Source organism: Metarhizium robertsii (assembly GCF_000187425.2).
Source record: "Metarhizium robertsii ARSEF 23 chromosome Unknown MAA_Scf_4, whole genome shotgun sequence".
Classification (NCBI taxonomy): domain Eukaryota; kingdom Fungi; phylum Ascomycota; class Sordariomycetes; order Hypocreales; family Clavicipitaceae; genus Metarhizium; species Metarhizium robertsii.
In genome coordinates, this window is record NW_011942182.1 from 1,911,093 (window position 1) to 1,929,994 (window position 18,902).

At 47.8% G+C, this 18,902-nt stretch overlaps 6 protein-coding genes across 6 annotated transcripts; 3 read left to right on the top strand and 3 right to left on the bottom strand.

The window, feature by feature from the left end:
• Nucleotides 1–2,055: 2,055 nt before the first annotated feature.
• MAA_02714 (ubiquitin-like activating enzyme (UlaA)) lies at nucleotides 2,056–3,944 on the bottom strand (the record flags this gene model as incomplete). The annotated part of the gene is made up of 5 exons (XM_007820712.2): nucleotides 2,056–2,438; nucleotides 2,513–2,819; nucleotides 2,872–3,444; nucleotides 3,524–3,693; nucleotides 3,755–3,944. The coding sequence occupies 5 exons, from the start codon at nucleotides 3,942–3,944 to the stop codon at nucleotides 2,056–2,058; spliced, it is 1,623 nt and encodes a 540-aa protein (XP_007818903.2).
• Nucleotides 3,945–4,891: 947 nt separating this feature from the next.
• MAA_02715 (oxidoreductase) lies at nucleotides 4,892–5,795 on the top strand (the record flags this gene model as incomplete). The annotated part of the gene is made up of 3 exons (XM_007820713.2): nucleotides 4,892–5,196; nucleotides 5,362–5,671; nucleotides 5,736–5,795. 3 exons carry the CDS (start codon nucleotides 4,892–4,894, stop codon nucleotides 5,793–5,795), a joined length of 675 nt encoding a protein of 224 aa, XP_007818904.2.
• A 984-nt stretch (nucleotides 5,796–6,779) lies between these two features.
• MAA_02716 (5-phospho-ribosyl-1-pyrophosphate synthetase) lies at nucleotides 6,780–8,406 on the bottom strand (the record flags this gene model as incomplete). Its single annotated transcript, XM_007820714.2, has 3 exons — nucleotides 6,780–8,017; nucleotides 8,066–8,213; nucleotides 8,296–8,406. 3 exons carry the CDS (start codon nucleotides 8,404–8,406, stop codon nucleotides 6,780–6,782), a joined length of 1,497 nt encoding a protein of 498 aa, XP_007818905.2.
• Nucleotides 8,407–9,340: 934 nt separating this feature from the next.
• MAA_02717 (DNA replication initiation factor cdc45) lies at nucleotides 9,341–11,189 on the top strand (the record flags this gene model as incomplete). Its single annotated transcript, XM_007820715.1, has 3 exons — nucleotides 9,341–9,549; nucleotides 9,631–10,558; nucleotides 10,620–11,189. The coding sequence occupies 3 exons, from the start codon at nucleotides 9,341–9,343 to the stop codon at nucleotides 11,187–11,189; spliced, it is 1,707 nt and encodes a 568-aa protein (XP_007818906.1).
• A 467-nt stretch (nucleotides 11,190–11,656) lies between these two features.
• On the bottom strand, nucleotides 11,657–14,071 carry MAA_02718 (Poly(A) RNA polymerase cid13; the record flags this gene model as incomplete). Its single annotated transcript, XM_007820716.1, has 1 exon — nucleotides 11,657–14,071. One exon carries the CDS (start codon nucleotides 14,069–14,071, stop codon nucleotides 11,657–11,659), a length of 2,415 nt encoding a protein of 804 aa, XP_007818907.1.
• A 2,641-nt stretch (nucleotides 14,072–16,712) lies between these two features.
• MAA_02719 (transcription initiation factor) lies at nucleotides 16,713–18,712 on the top strand (the record flags this gene model as incomplete). The annotated part of the gene is made up of 3 exons (XM_007820717.1): nucleotides 16,713–18,041; nucleotides 18,100–18,589; nucleotides 18,654–18,712. 3 exons carry the CDS (start codon nucleotides 16,713–16,715, stop codon nucleotides 18,710–18,712), a joined length of 1,878 nt encoding a protein of 625 aa, XP_007818908.1.
• Between the last annotated feature and the right edge of the window lie 190 nt (nucleotides 18,713–18,902).

Sequence of the window (18,902 nt, forward strand, 5' to 3'; positions counted from 1 at the left end):
CCCATTCCAACAGCTTCAACCCATATGACATGATTACAGCCTGTTGTCGATTGGAGTGACGGATGCCACTTGATTGCATCCGTATTCGTAGTGAATGACAATTACGAAATATTATTGTACATATAACTATGCATGTAAAATTTGTGGAAACTTGTGCCACAGCAATAAATCTTCTTGAAAACACACACCTGGGTCTCTCTGTGAGAGGCCACCGCCCTTGGTACCTAACTTACTCGAGCACTATCGTATAGCAGAAAGGAAGAGGGTCTCTCAAAAGCCCGCAGGTCACTTCTGATTCCTCTGCTATGTGGAATCGTTTAGTCGCCTTTGACGTATGAAGCACAAATGAAGTGTATGCAACAATGCCGCTGAGAACTTCATTACCTACTCGAGAATGGCATGTGATCTCACGTAATGCACGATCTATCTATGCTTAAGTGGGAACTGCCACTACGTACAATGCGATCTATCTCCACGGTAGCGAAATGCCTGTAAAAGGTGAAAATGACAAGCCTGCCCCAGCATCTTCCCGCAAAATAGGGTCCCGGGTATGTTGAACTACATCCCGAGGCTGGTTTTGATATGTTCAGCCTCGACGAGACAATGTACTCTGTCGCGTCAATGCCATGTGATGCACTGGTCGTTCCTCGCTCGAACAGTTAAGGTGTCTCCTCGTCTTAGTCACAACTACTTCTGGGTTTATTCTTTCCCCGGCCAACGGCCAATTATAAGGGTCTTTCTCTGGCCTTGGGTCAGACCAATTGCGATCATGTGTCTGCCATTGAAACTGTGGTGTCGGATTAACGGCGTTTCCCACCGTCCTCGGCGGGGTGCCGTTTCCAGAACCTGCTCTGGCTTTGTGATATAACTCCTGGACTTGCAAAAGACGCCGGCTCTTGTCTCTATGAGCAACAACTAGCTCTTCGTTTCTGCGGCACAATCGCTCGTGTTCTTTGGTTGTGCCTGATCTGGTTAGAGAGGCTCACATGTCATATCCTAAACCTACTATCAATTATTGTCTGTAGTCGCGCAATCTCTGCATTTGCCTCCGTAACAGTCTGATGGAGTTGAGATTTTAGCTTCGAATGCTTCTCAGTCAAAATCCCATAAACGTGCTGTTGGTAGCAGATCTCTTGCGTCTTTTGATAAGCCCAAAAGTTGAGGGCTCTTTCGGCGCACTCCAACACGATACCAGGACTAAGCCCGCTAAGGACAATAGCCTTGTAGTCTTCACTAGGAAGAAGGTTTGCTATCAAAGTGTCTCGATCGCGGAACAGCGTTGAGTGACAGGCGGGACAGACAAATGTCTGCTTGGCGGCTATGTCACAGACTAAGCGGAGGTGTTGAACACAATCTAGGCAAAACGCATGACTTCCACGGGAATTAGCCTATTGGAATGCTACCACATTAACAAATCTTTGCGAGTCTGCAATTGTTGATAGAAACATACCTGCACGTGGTAACAAGAGCTCTATCACGGAGCTCCCTTCTACATTTGAGATTGTTGCACAGCAGGTTGTAGTCCATCATGCCTCGTCCGAGGGCAAGCTCGGAATGATGACTGTTGAGCTATGACAATTGCAAGAGCATAAAAGCGGTATGAAAGAATTTTCAAATGGGGAGATCAGCAACCAAATTTGAGACTGGTCATGGACAGCGGGTAAGGAAGTCGCGGTTTCGTGGGTATTCATGTGGCCCATTCGCTCTCAGGGTGTATAACACAGCAGGTGCAAGGCACACTAGGACTTGTAGGACCAACCGATTGACCTGCCAACTACTAAAGTTACCTACTTAAGTACCTAGACCTAGGTACCTACTTAAGTACCTACTTAGTAGGTACTTACTTATCTAGGTAGGTAGGTAGGTACCTTGCTTAGAGATAGTAGGTACCCGAGAAGGTACGTGGTTGCAGTGCAGAGGCTTAGGGCTACCAAATTCACTGCATGGTCAATTGACCTCACCACCAATAGATCCTACTGTGTTTTAGGCACGTGTATGCAATTGGGAAGTGGACTGGTACAAGCGTGCTTTGAAATGGCTCAGTGAAGCTGACTTTTATTCCTGAAAATGATGCTCGCTGAGGTTTAAACGCAACACTTGGCAGCGACTTTCTATGCCATCAAAAATGCAGGTATTATCAATGGGAACATATTGGTTTGTGATGAGTTTGATCATCTCCTGGGAAACCATGCCTCCAGTAATTGCAGCCGTATTATGAACTTCCCCCCGGTTCGACCGTATTACTTCTTGGGCTACCTGCAAAAGCCTGTTGTTTCCCGAAAGGCTCGGGATTGAGCTCGCGACAAAATCCACAATCTCTTCGGCACTGTCCGTGGAGATGAGAGTGGAAGCACGAAGCGCAATATATATGGAAATTAACGAAAGGGGCGTTTCAGGACCAGCTACTGCGGAAAGCTCATCGTTCAAGAGCTCATTTTCTGTGAATCAAATGAGTTGTCAGCACAAACAAGTACACCAATAGTCGGTCCTGCCGTCATCTGCTTGTACATACCGACGATCTTGGTGAGAGTTGGTGCATGCACCGAGCTTTGGACTAGCTTGATGAATTTCGCATTCTTGCAAAACAACTCTACCTCAGCCTGCGCAACACCTATACCACCTTCTAGGGTACGAACAGTACTCATTACTTCGCTAGCATCTTGCCGTGCTTTCGCCTTATATAGAGACTGAAGCTTGATGTATACTGCAGATTCAGCCTTCATATCGGGTATGCCTCCAGACAGTGGAAGTTGGTGGTGCTTTTCGTAGAATTGTTCAACGGCTTTTGCAATGATCCAGAAGCTGTCACTTGACGAAATCTAGGACGATATTTCAGATTGAGGGGAAGCAACACAGGTACGATAGACTTACCTCTGTTGAATTGCTATAATCAAAAATTTGTTTCAAGGAAGATGGTAGAGAAAATGGTGTAACGTGTTTCATCACCGCCGCAACAGCCTCTTCAAAATTTTCTTCTCCTCCCTCAGGATTATTACGCCTGGCGCCGTTGGCCACCAAATTTCGGAATGCCAACTTATCGGAATATGCCAATGGTGGATTGCCTTGGTGTGCATCTTTCCATTCCTCGAGGCAATGAAGAAGAGTAGCAACCAGGGGCAAGTGGCCGTGATCATGATCGGTTTGGTCATCAATGTCCTTGGTTAACTGGCTCACAAATGTAGACAGCTCTGGCCATGGATCTAGCAATCTCAAGTCCGCCGTTGCATCTTCATCTGGGTGAGTATCTACGACAGGGAGATGCGCCGGTAGCTTAAGTGTGAAGTATGAATAGTAACCAACACTATGAACACTCAAGATTGGGATCTTTTGCCTCTCAGCATACGACTCGAGGAAGCAAACCAAGTCCTTCTGAAGAGATGAAGTATAGAGAATGATGGTGAATGGTTCCGACGAAGCTGTCAGCTTCTCAAGGTCAAAAGGATCCTGGTCACAGATAGTCAGTACCGAAACATCGAAACATGGTGTTCTAAAAAAGGAGACGTGGAGGCTAGAGACTACGAACGTCTTCTTCTGGGAAGCAATTGCCCGAAACTTCGGGATTGAGCTCAACAAGATATTCGGCGCAACAAAGAGCTCGAGACTTGCCTAAGCAAGCTTCATCGAGAAAAAAATTGACACCGAGGTCTGCTTCTTGAATAATGGCGTCGTCGGCTATAGTAAATTTTCCAATGCCTAGAGGTTGACTATCCGTTAATGAACTAATCGGCTTCCTGGAGCTACGGGATGTACAAACCAGGTAAAACCAAATTTTTCAGTGCCTCAATACCAACCGTTCCAGGGCCACTGTTGACAAGGAGGACGTTTGCAGACTCCAGGGCAGCTTGACCAGAGGCAGCCCAGAGCCGAAGCTGGCGGTCATACTTTCTTTCCTTTTCAGTCGGACCGTGTTGAAGCCCTCTGATCACGCTTCCCTCTTGAGACATGCTGTCACGATGGTATCACAATGCAGAAGTAGGTTTGACGCGTGCACAGTTCGACCTAGGTAGTTGAAGAGCACCAGACTTGGTCACAAAACCTGACAGCCACAGTAATCTGGACAAGCACACACTGTGGGGCGCCGACTCTGTGCATCAAGTGCCTTAAGTACTCAGGTGCTTTAGGTAACTACTACTTTAGTTGGTTCTCCGTCTGGTACATTGAGAAATTACCTACTTAAGTGAATGCGGGCAGTGGCGCCGAAACAAAGCCTTACTACTAAGTACTCAAGTACTTAAGTACCTAGGTAATTAGCGGAAGCAAGTATTTGGGTACCTACCTAGGTACCTACTAACACGCAATATTACCTACCTCCTAGTTAGGTACTTACTCCTGGTGTCGATTACAACATTGAAACCAAGTAGATATCTGCCTAGTAGATACCGACCTAGGTAGACTAGGTACCTTTTTATTGGTAACATGTTTGTAGGGACACAAGATTGAACACGGGGCGCGATGGCGAACTTTGATACATTTTTTTGTGTCAGCGCCGCTAAACAACTGCGAGTGTTAAAATATTAAATATTCTCGTGCCTCACCTATTAGAACCTATATCTGGTCAATATAGCTTCCTACTACCTAGGTAGGTAGGTATCTCGTAGACAACCAGCCAGAGTGGTATCAAAACACCCTCGGCTATCTCACCTCGCTTCCCCCCATACGTTAGCGGCCGTCGCGACCCGCCAGACAAGAGCACGCCTTAAAACCAACTTCTTTGCAAATTCATCCGTCCCCCTCCGGTGCCACACGTTTGACATAGATGAGTCCTTTGCTTTCCATCGTTTGCAGACCCAATCCACTACCCACAGGGTTTGTCCGCTTATCAACACGTGTGCCCTCGAACGTTTGTCTAAGCCAGCATCCGAATACCTACCGCATATTCTCGGTTCGAACCATGGCTTCCGCTGCTGCTAAGCGTCTGGCTGGTAAGACAATACTCATTACAGGCGCCTCATCAGGCATTGGGCGATCTACCGCTTTGGAATTCGCTCGCACTAGCCGAGACAATTTGCGCATCATCCTTACGGCTCGTCGCATTGACTCACTGAACGAACTGGCCTCTCAAATCACGCAAGAGGTCGGCCAGGGCGTCAAAGTACTCCCTGTGAAGCTTGATGTTAGCAATCCTGAAGATGTCCGTGGCTTCGTCGCAAATCTGCCTGAAGGATGGCGGGATATCAATATTCTCGTCAACAATGCGTAAGTGGCCTATGGCCTTGGTCACCCCTTCGTCAATCCGTGGTCCTGTGAAACGTATTTTCATGCACCATTATTATCACAGATAAGGCATACAGACCTAAACCCCCATATATATTAGTTTTCTATTGGACGAATGGCTAATGAAATTTGCGGATATCTGTGTAGCGGCCTTGTGAAAGGTGTCGCACGTGCCCCTGACATTAATGAGCAGGATGTAAATATCATGTTTGCAACCAATGTCACAGGGTTGATCAATATGACTCAAGCCATACTACCGATATTTCAACAGCGTGCCAATGGTGGACAGGGCGATATCATCAACGTAGGGTCCATTGCAGGACGTGAACCGTATCCTGGAGGCTCCATTTACTGCGCGACCAAGGCTGCAGTTCGTAGCTTCACCGAGAGCTTACGAAAGGAGCTTATCGCGACTCGCATCAGAGTTATTGAGATAGATCCCGGCCAGGTCGAGACGGTAAGTCCTCACGTATTGTGGAAATGCTTGAAATCTTCGGTCACTCATCAGAAGTCTTTGGCAGGAGTTTTCACTTGTCAGGTTTGATGGCGACAAGGCGAAAGCCGATGCAGTATATGCGTGAGTTACACCTTCTTGTCTATGACGAAAGAGTCTCTCACACTTAACTTTGCCATGGCAGTGGCTGCGAGCCTCTTACACCAGATGACATTGCAGAGGTGGTTGTTTTCACAGCCACACGCCGCGAAAACCTCGTTGTCGCTGACACTCTTGTGTTCCCCAATCATCAAGTAAGCCCCCATCACAATTGGCTTAAGCGATAAATACTGACATTGACTTCCTTTTCTTTTCGCCAGGCATCGGCTCTCATCTTCCATAGGAAAAATGAAAGAACCTAGGATATCGGCTAAAGCAGGTTATGAATCAGAGTAATAGAACACAAATATAGATGGACATTGAACGTTCTATAGCTAGGATCTCCAGAACTTGACAAAATTTCCGTGTGCTTGCGTCTAACTTGGGCAATATCATTTATTGTTGATAGCTGCTTGCTTGTCCACTCGTCATTTGGATTGGGTAACAGGACTCGACTGCAATCATTCGATTTATAGAGCATTTTAATTTATGTTCGAAAGTTTCTCTTGCTCCAAGCTCACGGCCGTTAAGGCGATAATCAAAAATGATCCGAGCTCGGGGCCTTCTACAATCAATGAAGTCCAATCTACCAGCGTTCCGTTAAGAATCCATTCTAGGTTGAATTAGATCCTTGCCATCACAAGTGATGGCACCGCTGGTTGTGTCAACAATGACGAGTTGCTTGTCATTAGGGCATGTCACGGTGGGCCTTTGATCAAAAGAACCTTAAGCTCAGGTGAGGGCGGAGGAGTCAAATACATCTGGAAAATAGTTTCATGCCCTCCTGATTGGGGGACGTCATGAATGTATGATCATAACATCATGAATAGTCGCCTGTAAAACCGGTAACTAAAACAAACAAGCCATATTGGGAACGCCGCGCTGAGAAAGTAGAGCAACATATTCGAAATCGCGGCAACGAAGTCGAGAACGCCAGCGAGAGTACACTAGTACAGGTGAATTTGAGGAGCCCTCAGTCCCCGGTGTGCTGGAAGAGTGGTGAAATCGACTCGCCGTAATGATTACGCCGAATAGCTTCCGACAAGAGGAATGACAAGTCCAGGACGACGAGCTTGTTGATATTCCTCGCCCGATCCTGATTAATAGGGAAGCTGTTTGTGACAAGTATCGTATCGATGCACTCGCATCCTTGGAGTTGTTCAAGACAGTCTGCGCCAAAAACACCATGTGTGGCGATACAGAAGACCTTTTTAGCACCTCCTTTCTTCACTACCGTCTCAGCTGCGGCAATCCAAGAGCCCGGTTTGTCTATCATATCGTCTACGATAAACACGGTGCGGTTCCTCACATTGCCCACCAAGGTAATCATGTGTTCGGCTTTGGTGTCTTGAAACGCGTTGTCCTCCTCGTCGGAACTTGCAGCTGGGTCGCCACCACCGCCTAGAATCTGTCCTTCTGGGACGAAAAAGGAGGAAGCGTGGGACATTGTCATGGGATCTTCCTCTTGTAAACTATTCCCGGCAGTCGATACGGCAGGAGAATTGAAGTCATCTTCTACAACATGACCTCTGATTAAACGGCCATGTATGACCTCTTGGGCCCGGCGGTCGTCAAAAACCTGCTCCTGGTTCAGGGGTAAATCAGGCGTACTGCGAGAGGCTAGGGAGCAGCCATCACTAGATGCCTTCTTCTGCCCCTCTGGTGGTGTCATCCTCGAATCACCACGACGGGTGGGAGAGCCAGTAGAATCAGCCAGAGGCGCCCGAGGTTTTTGCGTGGATTTATATCGTGCGTCGCCTGCCACGCCGTCTTCATTAGGAGGGGACAGGTCACTCCCCGCTGAGGTTTCAAGTGCAGACTGTCTATCAAGCCCATCAAGATGATTCATGATCATGCTTGCTGTCATATTGGTGCCTCTTCTTCGGTCGGTCGTTACCATTCCGAAATTGAGCTTCAAGGCATCAGCGAGTGAAGTAACTCGCTTGGTTCCTCCGGCATTCTTCGACACCACGACTGCTTCTCGCCAATTGTCAACATTGCGTCGAATCCATTTCGCAATTATAGGTTCGGCATGAAGATTGTCCACTGGACACTTGAAAAACCCTTGCATTTGTGAAGCATGTAAATCCACGGTAATCACATGCTTAACTCCAGCCACGCCAAGCAAGTTGGCAAGCATCCGGGCGGTGATGGCGCCACGATGGGCTTTCTTTTTCGATTGCCGGCTATATGGAAAGTATGGTAGAACAGCTAATACGTATTAGTCTGAGTGCCAGTTAGTCTCGGGGCTTGACCAACCTGTGATTTTGTTCGCGGATCCGCCTTTACAAGCTGAGATCATGATGAGCAATTCCATGATGGAATCATTAATTTTCGGGCTTCCTGACTGGACCACGAATACATCCTTCTCTCGCACGCTTGTCAAGATTCTGACACTTGTCTCCCCCTTGAACGTGTTAGCCGGCACCGGCACGTCTATAGGGAAGTCGTACAGTGGACGGGAAAAGCAAGAGCTATGGGAATCTCACATTGGAGAATTGTGTTAGTTCCGCATCAGCGGGAGTCATGCCAAGGTTCTCGCATATTTGACCAGTGAGGACTGGACACGAATTACCAGCGAAAATAAGTGTGTTGCGCATTGCTCGAAAGTACCTAGCCACTGCGGAGATGAAGGCAGGTAGGAGATGAGGTTCACGAGCCCAGGTTTTTTTTTTTTTTGTCGTCCCCAGGGCAAACCACTGTGGAATACAGTGCAAGCTGACATGGAGAACAAGTGGCGGAGTCGCGCACAGGGCTCTTCGGATGCACCTAGAGCGTACAGTGCGCAAGACAGTGCACCTCGGACGGCCCGCCAAATTTTCGTAGGTAACCAATGGCTGGCCAAAGTCGGACCGGTCTAGTTGCTACGTCTCGTCAAATCCACTACGTGAAAAGCCTAGTTCAGGTTAAAGCCTTCCAGCGCAGAGGATCAATGGATATATCATATCCCCAAGTACGATCTTAGGAGAATGAAGATTATTCTCAAGTACGACTGAATGAATGTGTCCGTCTATGCTTGGTCGGTGCGTGCCCTCGAGGCAAGGAGTAAACATTCATGTTCCTTACGCTGCGAAAGTTCAAATTGGTACAGATCGAACCAGATATGTCAATTTCCCGTAAGTCTACTAGGTATTCAACGCGCTTGCTATACGCTATTAAGTATCAGGTAGCTAGCAAACTACCACGCACGAGGTAGTGTTTATGAGGAATCTTGTGTATCTGGCATTCCAATGGAGTACTCCGAATTTGTATCTATAAATACTAACAACGTCTACTTAGATACCTACCTAGGTACCCAGGTAGGCTGTCGACCAACTGCGGACAAACAGAACTTGTGCAGCCAGACACATCATCTGACGTCTCACAAACCAAGCGAATACCTGTTCTTTGGATTTCCAGACCCCCTGCGTATAGATCCCATGAATACCTGCATCCAGGCAAGGGCCTAGTTAATCATCTGGGTACCTGTCCGTAAGCCGCTTGAGCGATATACGTTTGATACAAAGCATTAGTTCACTCACTACCATCTTCATAATGGGTATCTCGCACTTATATACTACTCTACGGCCACTAGCCACTTGGGCCGCTCTTGAAGATGAGGCTGTGGTCATAGATGGTCCTGCGCTTGCCTACCACAGTCTTCATATTTGTAGAGCAGGTGGTATCAGACAGCCATCATATGCTCTTCTCAATCGCGTCACTATATCTTGGCTCGAGTCGCTTTGCCGGCACAACGTGCTCATGTAAGTGAGTACCCGAGATGCATATTCCCCCCCAACTGGAACCGGTATATACTGTAGCGGCTGTCTGACTTACTTAAGCAGAAGAAAATTATATTTTGATGGCTTTCTACCTCGAGCAAAGCTACAAGTTCGCATGGGCAGGATGATGAGGGCTACTACGCGACTGAACCGCCTCTACGTCTCACACCTCCAGGGATGTCCAGTATCATACCTTGCATCGGATGATATTGAAGCAGATGTTGATATTTACAAATCAGGAGGGACGGATGTATGCCCTCTGACAGATCCTTGCTTTCTGGTGCCGGCCGTGTTGAATTGTCTCAGAGAATCTACTCAATACCGGAAGATAACGGAGGTTGTGCCAGGTGAAGCCGACCACTTTTGCGCAGCTAATGTCTCAAAGTACGGTGGTGTCTTGATCACGTCTGACTCTGATTTGCTTGTACACAATCTTGGAGAAGGACAAGTCGCTTTCTTCCGAGACTTACACGCCGAATCCGGACACTGCTTCAAGTTTCTAAGCTTTGCACCCAGGCAGATTTTTGACAAGGTTGGCTTGGCGTACCCCGAAAAAGCAATACAACTGGCATATGAACGCAAAATGGCCCCTCAGGCAACTCTTTCACGATTAATCGATATTTGCTCGAAACCAGCACCACTATCTGCTGATTATATTGAATTTGTAGAAAACTATACTACATCTGAGGAAGTTGTTCGCTTGCAAAAAGTTGGATTGGAAGTACTTAATCTGAACGATTTGGATCCCAGAGTGTCTGAGCTTGTCCTGGAATTTTACTCAAGACGCTCCGGCATGTCTATGAACTCCTCGATTAGGATGTTTCTGCCTCCGTTGACGGAATGTCCAGGTCTGAGAAGCGCCTGGGACAAAAGCACCCCAATACGTCAACTTGCATATTCTATTGGAAGCCATATTCTTCCTCGAAAAGACGGATGCCTTCAAGTTCGGGAATTTAGGCGGGTCGAGAGCATCTCGCATGCTGGTCGTCAAGTAAGGCTTTTGCCTACCAATCTCATGCGAGAGTATTTGGACGATATTTTATCATGCGCAGAGTGTTGCGAGGCTGATATCCAGCGTGATGGTATTAAATTTTGGGTTTTTTTTGGCAATGGCTCTGGACAAGATGGAATCCACTCGGAAAGGGGAAGAAACGCTCACGGAGACTATTGACAAATACTTTGTCGGCCTGACCGCAAAATCGGGGGATACCAGTGTGGCATGGGGTATTGTCCACGTTGCAGCACAGATGCAGGGGACGCTGTACTCACTTCGGGTCCTTCAGCAAACGTTACGCTCGGTATTCAGTCCCGAAATAGATGAAGCCCTTCCAGAGGTTACAGGACTATACACAATGCTGTCCGAACTGATACCCGTGGAACTCTACCCTTGTACAACTGATCTCCTTAGAATCGCACGAGAACTTCAGAAAAGCAGATCACTGTATGCCCTCGATGCATTTTTGACTAAGAAGTTCTGCGGGAATGAATCTCCTGACAACGAGGGTGAGGAGATCGAATCAACTCTGACTGATGACTCCGAGTCCGCTTTGTCTGCTAAGAGCGGCACAAACACGAACAACGATGAGAATAATCCTTTTAGTGTTTTGAGCTTGGAGGGTTAGAAGAAAGCTAGGTCAGTACGGATGGTCATAAAAGAACAAAAGATTGCTGCAAAACTTGAAAGCAATTCATCAGAGAGAGATTATATGAAGACGCGCGGTTGGTGTTTACGCACTCATAGACTACTAGTATTTTATCATCCCTTAAAGCTACCCTAATGTCAAGCGAATATGTTTATGTTAAACAGCCAACGAGGCTTTCTGAAGTCGCTTAGCGTAGAACAATTGAGGGCCACCATCTGCTCACGTTCTGTAGCCATCTAAGAGGATCCCCATTCCCAATACTGGGTGTCGCCGAAAACAGAAAGGCGCTGCATCCAAAGTGAATAAAATGAAACGAAAAAAGCTTTGCAATTGCAAGGCGCAATGTCTTATCCAAGCATTCTATACCTTGTATAATTTCGGGGTATATTCATACTGTAGCGGAATAATATTACTTTGAGATAAGGTAGCTCTAGGCAGGCAATGACTCAAAACTGGGCTTGCATCCATTGGTCTTGAGGACCATGAATATCTTCCAAGAGTCTCATGAAGGATTGGTGATCGTCCGTAGCTTCGGTGGCATCTTCTAGCAAGTTTTCGCTCCAGCCTTCGCACCCAGCTGTCTGAATAAGCCGCCAGGCTCGCCGAAATTCGTCGCGAATTGATACAATGCCACTGTGTGTCACAGTTCGAGCGACATTATGATCTAATTCGAAAGGATCCTCAATGGCAAGTAAATACCTGTGCCTGACTTCTCTCACTTGTCCGTGCTTTCTGTTCGTCACTGAAGGATGGGTTGTCTTCGGTCCAGCTGAGTCTGAGCACGCAGTCTTTGATGACAAAAGCTCTTCCCCGCAGTATTTCATCGCATCACCGGTAGGGATATGGCATTCATACACTGTTTTAGCCCCGGTCCAGCCCTTTTCTTGCTTCGTCACGAGGCCACCAAAGGTACGAATGCTAATTACGTCCCTTCTCCAACAGAATCCCTTGCCAAACCCGCGACTCAATGGCCCATTTTGAGCATAGTATTCGAAGAAACCTCGAAGCAGCTGGCCAATACTTTCGGTGTTTTGGTTGAGCTGGTGACCGCTTGCAAGATGCATGATTTCGTTCTCATTACGCCAGAACTCGACGTTATATCCCTGACACGTTGGCACATTCGGGCTGCTGGAAGGGGAAGAAAGTGTGGCCATGGGAGGGGTGAGCTGCTGGAGATTGGGGCACACAAATGGCTTTGCAATGTTGACAAGATAGTGCAACACCATTAACACATAGCCATAGCTTCCCAATGTGCCACGGTATCCAGAGTTTATCCCGCGAACTTTAGCCCACCTTTTGACGAACAAGACCATGGGTCGAACTCGGGAGTCTGTAAGGGAGTAGCAACGGAGCAGCAGAGTGTTTTGGAGAGCGAGGTGTGCCGAGAAATTGATATCACATTGAACTCCGACTCCACCAGATGGAAATTCCAGGGCATCTCGGTATTTGTTCCGTGATTGTTTGTCTGCCAACTTATGGGGATCCCGGAGGAGCCGTATAGAGGAAAGCAATGGCAACATAACCTGAGTTACTGGAATAATGAATCTAGCAATTTGCTGATCCCCAGTAACCTTGACCAGTGGCGTTCGCAATATTTTGATGTAGTCTTTGATAACTCCAGTAAGCCTTTCGTCATAAAAATTGTTATCAGTCGCCATTTCGAGTTTGTAGGCAAGATCTAAGCACTTGTGTTTCTGTCCCAGCTCCTCAAGATCCATCGGTTGCTGGGATTGATTTGAGAGACTCATCATTTCCCCACGAATTTTGTCGTCATTGATTCCTGCAATGTACCGCAGCGCAACCTCTTTCAGTGCTAAATCTGACGTGTTCATATCCATCTTGACAAGGCTATCTGCGATGACTCGTGCTCGGAGGTGATACGGTGCTGGGGATTCATGTACATCTTGCTTTAATCGACACAGCTGGACTAGTGGTAGCCGCTTCATCCTCTCGAATGCAAAATGCAGGTCTCGGTTATAAGCAAGGGGGTTAGCTCCAAAATCTGTTCTCTGCTGGATATCCCTCCAAGTACTCATGGCCTCCATAGACTGCGCATCTGAATCACAGATGAGCGTTTTCGAAGACCAATTTTCCCACATTAAACATATCTGCTCGCCTTCTGCCTGGTCACAAATCCCCGCAAGAGATCGATAGCCTGTCGCCGACCAAGATGTCCCGAACGACAATGAGGGACACGATTCCAATCGGCATCGAAGCTCCGGGTTGCATAATCCACGCACAAACGCTTGACAGACCTTTTTGAGAGTCACCCATTCCATATCAGAGAATTCATGATAATTGGATGCTGTAACATCACGACCCCCAGCTCTTCTCAATACCCTCTTAGCCAAGGCATAATGCATTCGAAGTGAGCTTTGAGAATTTTGTTTCAACTGGAAGCGCTCGTCTTCTCCACCATTATCCCTCGCCGGAGATCCAAACTCCACCGGTGGCGCAGACTCAGTCCCGTGGCTGCCCGTCGTCAGGTTGCCGGCATTCTCGTTAGCTTTTGAGTCTGGCTCATATTCCTCTGGGTCTTCTGAAGCATCTGCATCCCCTGTACCGTGTTCCCATTTCAGTCGTTCCAAAAGCAACGCGTGGCGTAGCTCTTCGGGTGGGTTTTCACACAGCTTGATAATTGGAACTCTTGTCCGACTGAGTAGCCTGGCGCCAAGTCCCGCGTCCAGGAATGCTTTCTCCAGCATCCGTGGTATCATCGACCCTGCCGCGTCCGGTTGCATGCTGGAAAAAGGAGAAAATAGTCCCAGGTCCATATCTGAGGCTTTTGTAGCGAATCCGGATGACAAACTTCCAAAGCATTTGAGCTCAACAGACGAACTTGGAAAGTAATGCGAGCCCATGGTGTTCTGTTCAAAATCAGAAATTGTTGTCTGACAAATTCTTTCAACCCTTTGTCTGAAGGTCTCTTTTTGAGCAATTTCATCTCTTTCTATTTCAGAACTGCGAACGACTTCGTGGCAAAGTCTATCAAGTAAAGCAGTTTGGGCAGCGACATCTTCCTGATCGAAATACTGTCGATGACTGGCATGGTGATGGGTTTGTACGTAATTGGGACTCTGAGGGGGAAATGATTGTTGGCGCCAGCTAGACGTCTGAGAACGCTCAATTTGAGGCCCGCAGAAGTCAGGCGATCCTGGAAACTGCGAAATAGTGCAATTATTTGCTTCTGCAATTCTTGGTCTCGGCTCTGGGCGAATACCTTGCTGCCTTATGTCGTTATTTGCATAAGAGTTATATGTGTTTCGATCTATACCGAGAGGACGGAAGACGCGGCTGCTATAGCTTGCGTCAGGCATCGCGGGTTTTTGATTCAAAGACTGCCATTGCGAAACCAAAGCAACAGAGAGCTCCGAACTCATTTGGCGTCTTTGAGCCTGGTTTGGACGCCTTTTTCCTGGTCTGGGAGACTGTGCATTATTTTGAGTGCCTAAATTCGTCGAAAGATTCGCAAATTGTTCAGACGGAGGGCGAGAGTGGGAGTGGGAAGGTATGCAAGATGTCTTTCCGGATGTGAGGCTCAACGCCTGAGGTTTCGGATCCGAGCTAGTACTTGGAGACACCTGATTGACAAGTATTAGCCCACGAAGACGATCCTCAAGTCCTAGTGGTCGTTCATCTCGATTAGCTTGCATGGCGATGGCTGTAGTTATTCATATAATGGCGTTTAGCTGAGCCTCTATGCAATTAAGTGGCGCCACTTCGGCTCGGGAACCTATACTGCTGACGTGTAAGCGACTGCAATCGCGAGAGAAATGAAAATAGGGTTCGCTCGGACCATCTTACAGGAGAAGAATCCCATGTAAGGGCGGCCGCAGTTCAAGAATTGCCGGGTGATGACGGGTCAGCTGGACGTCTGGTTGGAAATGCGTAAGAGAAGCACCAGTAATAAGATTGTGTTGAAGAACGCAACTTATTCCAAGTGTAAATCAGAGATAGATTTGAGATGGGAAGTCAATCATCGCCTATTCGTTGCCAAACCTGATAACCTTGCTGCGGTACATTTAGGCAATTTCAGGTCAGGACTCAAATAGATCTCGCCCGACGCTGTGTGTTGCAGTCGGCTCGGAAAGGTATTTATTTCTCTTGGCAAGACGAGTGGGGGCCAGTAGGTTGAAAATCAGTTACCAAGTGGCCATTCCTTGATGTATGTACAGTTATGATCAATTCAATGTGGGATGTTGACAAGAGCAGGGAGAGAAAATCAATTGAATACCACGATGCAGCAAGTGCAGTAGGCGGCAAGTTCAGCCAGGCAAGCTCTATTCTAGTTAGAGACTAGCGGCGCAAGGCGGGCTTCGGTACGCCTGGCCTGATCTACGCCTGGCCTGATCCACACCAGGCTGCTGCTAGGGGAGCGACGAGCAAACTGATTTGCACCAGACTGTAGCTGCCCAGCCGTGTCGTCGGGCTCCAAAATAGGTACACATGTGCTTGTTGACCCAACGGGCCACTTCGGGCTTCATATACTCCTATTATTAATATATTTAAGAAACTGGGGCGCTTCTGAAGCAGTTATAATGTGATTTCCAGCTTGCCTAAATGTCTTTGTACATATAGTACGTCTACTACGCGCGTGGGCCCTGGTTCTAGCAACAGCATAACTATTATAAGAAAAGCCTTAAATTATTATTATTTAATAAAAACCTTATATATTGAATAAGAACTTTAATAAGTTATCTTACAATAACTAATAAACTAGGAGACCATTACTAGCACCAGGGGCCGCGCGCGAAGGTGTATGTACCTAGGTATCTACTAGGCACTAAGCCCTGTAGGTTCATGTAGTACTAGCTTCCCATGGGTCATCTGGACCCACCGTTACCAGATCTAACTATTGGCTATTCCTGAGGCAGCAGTCCAAGTCGCGCCTAGTAGGCTCCGTGTTTCTTCCGATGCTTTCGACTGCGCAAGTGGGACCTATCGAGAGACCGATTTCAAATTTACCCTCATTGTTGTCCTCACTTCGCAATTCCACCCCAGGCTGTGCCCAAAAACATTCTTAACTCTGCCTGGAAATTGCACAGGCACGGCAACATCCGCTTCACCGTGAATCTCAACTAAGTTGTGTCGCAGCCAGCGCCACCTCATCAGCGCCTCGACGACAGACTTCTCGATCAATCAGACAGCCTATCACAGTCATTATTTGTTAATATCCGTCGCCAAATCACAGCTCCTGGCAGAGTGCTCCAGGACAAACAGGTGGCTTGTATAATTTCGGAAGCAAACGCTACTCGGCAGCCTTGATCCCCTTGGGATATCGCCATTTGCCGACCGCAACTCGACAACACAAACCTAGCTACAAACGAGCATATATTTAGAACACGACATTTCTCTGGTAATAACTCCCTTCGCTATCTTGGTGACCTAGTCTACCATCGGAACACTCGTGACATCGGTCACGAGGAGCTTACACGCGGTAGCAGTGTCTGTTGAAGCCAATGCTGTAATACATCGATTCTTTGTCCACGTATACTATTCATAATGGCAGGACAACCTTCTATGGATCAGAATGGAGCTCATCGCAATCAAAAGCCGAACCCTCTGCGCCCCATGAGAAAGCGACCGAGACCAGCCAACCCTCTTGTTGCACCCTCCAGAAAAATTCCATCAAAACCTTCCGTGAAGGCAAATTCAGGGACTCTGCAACAGACGAGCCTTAACGGTTCCAAGCCGAATAACGATGATCAGAGGAAACAGTATGGTGGCTGGTCCGAACCCCCTCCTCAGCATCAATATAGTGATATCCCTATAATGACGACCAAAAAGTCCTTGTTGGAAGGTCTTCGCTACCACCTCATGAAATTCTCTCAGGCTCGTGTTTCCGACTCTCCCATCGACCCTACAGATCAGGACGAATTTGCTCGCCCAGTTACGTTGCACAGACGAGACGCTCGACAGCCTCCTCCCGGAAGAGCCACCAAGGTAGAGGAACCGGAGCCACCTCAAGTCGGAGAGCAGGAGGCGGAGAGGCTGGCACAGGCTAAAGCCGAACGAGAGGCCCAACGGGCAATTGACCTTGCAAAGATTGCACCGGTCGCCAAAGACAACAACCCTAAACGACCCAAGAAACAGAAGGAGGAAAAAACCATGTTTAACAGGGCTCCGAAATCCGAGGCAGCCAAGAAGGAATCAGATCTTCGGTATGAAGAAGCTTTGCCTTGGCATCTCGAAGATGCAGATGGAAAGAACGTGTGGGTAGGAAGCTATGTTGCTGCCCTGTCTGAAGCAAATGTGGCTTTCATGATTGATAAATCTGTCTTTCGCATGGTGCCTTTGGAAAAGTGGTATAGATTTGGTGCGAAACCACCATTCCAGCCCTTTACCATTGATCAGGCGGAAGCTTTCATGAACAGAAAGGTCGATGTTGGTAGATGGATAATGAAGGACGAGGAGAAGAAGGCGGGGCAGAGTGATCTTGAGGCAACGAGGAAACTCCTTTATGGTCGTGGCCAGATGATTAAGACCGAGAGTGACACCTTTAAAGCTGCCTCACGATCAGAGAAACTTGACCATGACGAACTGGATGTATCCGGAGATGAATTTCAAGATGATGATGAGACCCCGTATTTTGAGCGTATGGAGGACGATGACACCAAGGAATCAAAAGACAGGATACGTCGAGAGCAGCTAGGAGCAAACCTGTTCGGCGAGGGCGACGAGCAGGGAGTCGACAAAGAACTCCAGGAACAATTGCGAGAAGAACTTGAGCGACAAAAATATGGCAAGAGCACCAAGAAGGCTCTGATTAAGCGAGATCGAGAGGATATCTATGAAAGCGACGACTCCGAGGAAAACCCCTGGAGTAGTTCGGTATGCTTGTGTCTCTATTGCCAGTATGCCGTCAAACCGAACTAACATCGAGCTGTAGTCTGACGAAGGATCAAGCGGTGACGACGAACAGGAAGAAGGAGAAGAGGAAAATAAGGATGATGACAAGAAGGATGCAGATAAAGAAACACAAGGTGATGGGAAGGATAAGACCAAGGGGACGGGCTCTAAGGGATCTATGACACCACAAGGGAAACAGAAACCTGGGGAGTTGGCCAAAAAGACCAAGTCCTTGAAGCGAGCTGGATCTCCAGCATTATCTGAGTCGAGTGGAAACGAGTCATCGCGCAAGAAGATGAAGAAATCTTCTATGATAGGCAACGGAAGCCGAGCCGGCACTCCTGCATCGCAGCCAAACGTGGCCCGGCGAAGCAAAGCTGGACATGGCTCTGGTAGCGATGCAGAAGCAACCACTGCAGAAATGTCCGACAGTGCTGTTGCTCCTAGGAAAGGAGTGAAGATGGTTGGTAGCAGTGGGAGGGGGACGCCGGTCGCATCAAGGGCCAGCAGCCCAAATCCAGCAACAGGCGGTACGTTTTCCCGGATGAATCTAAATTGTTGTCTGCTCAGGCAGTCTTCCTTGCAATTCTTTAGTGCCCACTAATCTCAGCCATTTTAGATATGTCACCGACTACACAGACTTCTGGAATTGAGCCATGGGAGATATTAGATAAGATACCAGCCGATGGTATTGCGATTACTGATCTGATAAAACAGTTCCATGGCAGGGTTGGCGACCGTCCAGGCCAAATGCCCAGAGGAGACTGGATAAAATTGGTAAAACGGCTCTGCGACTACGGGTCGGATAGGCGGCTTAGACGCCGAAGATAGACTCTTTTGCTG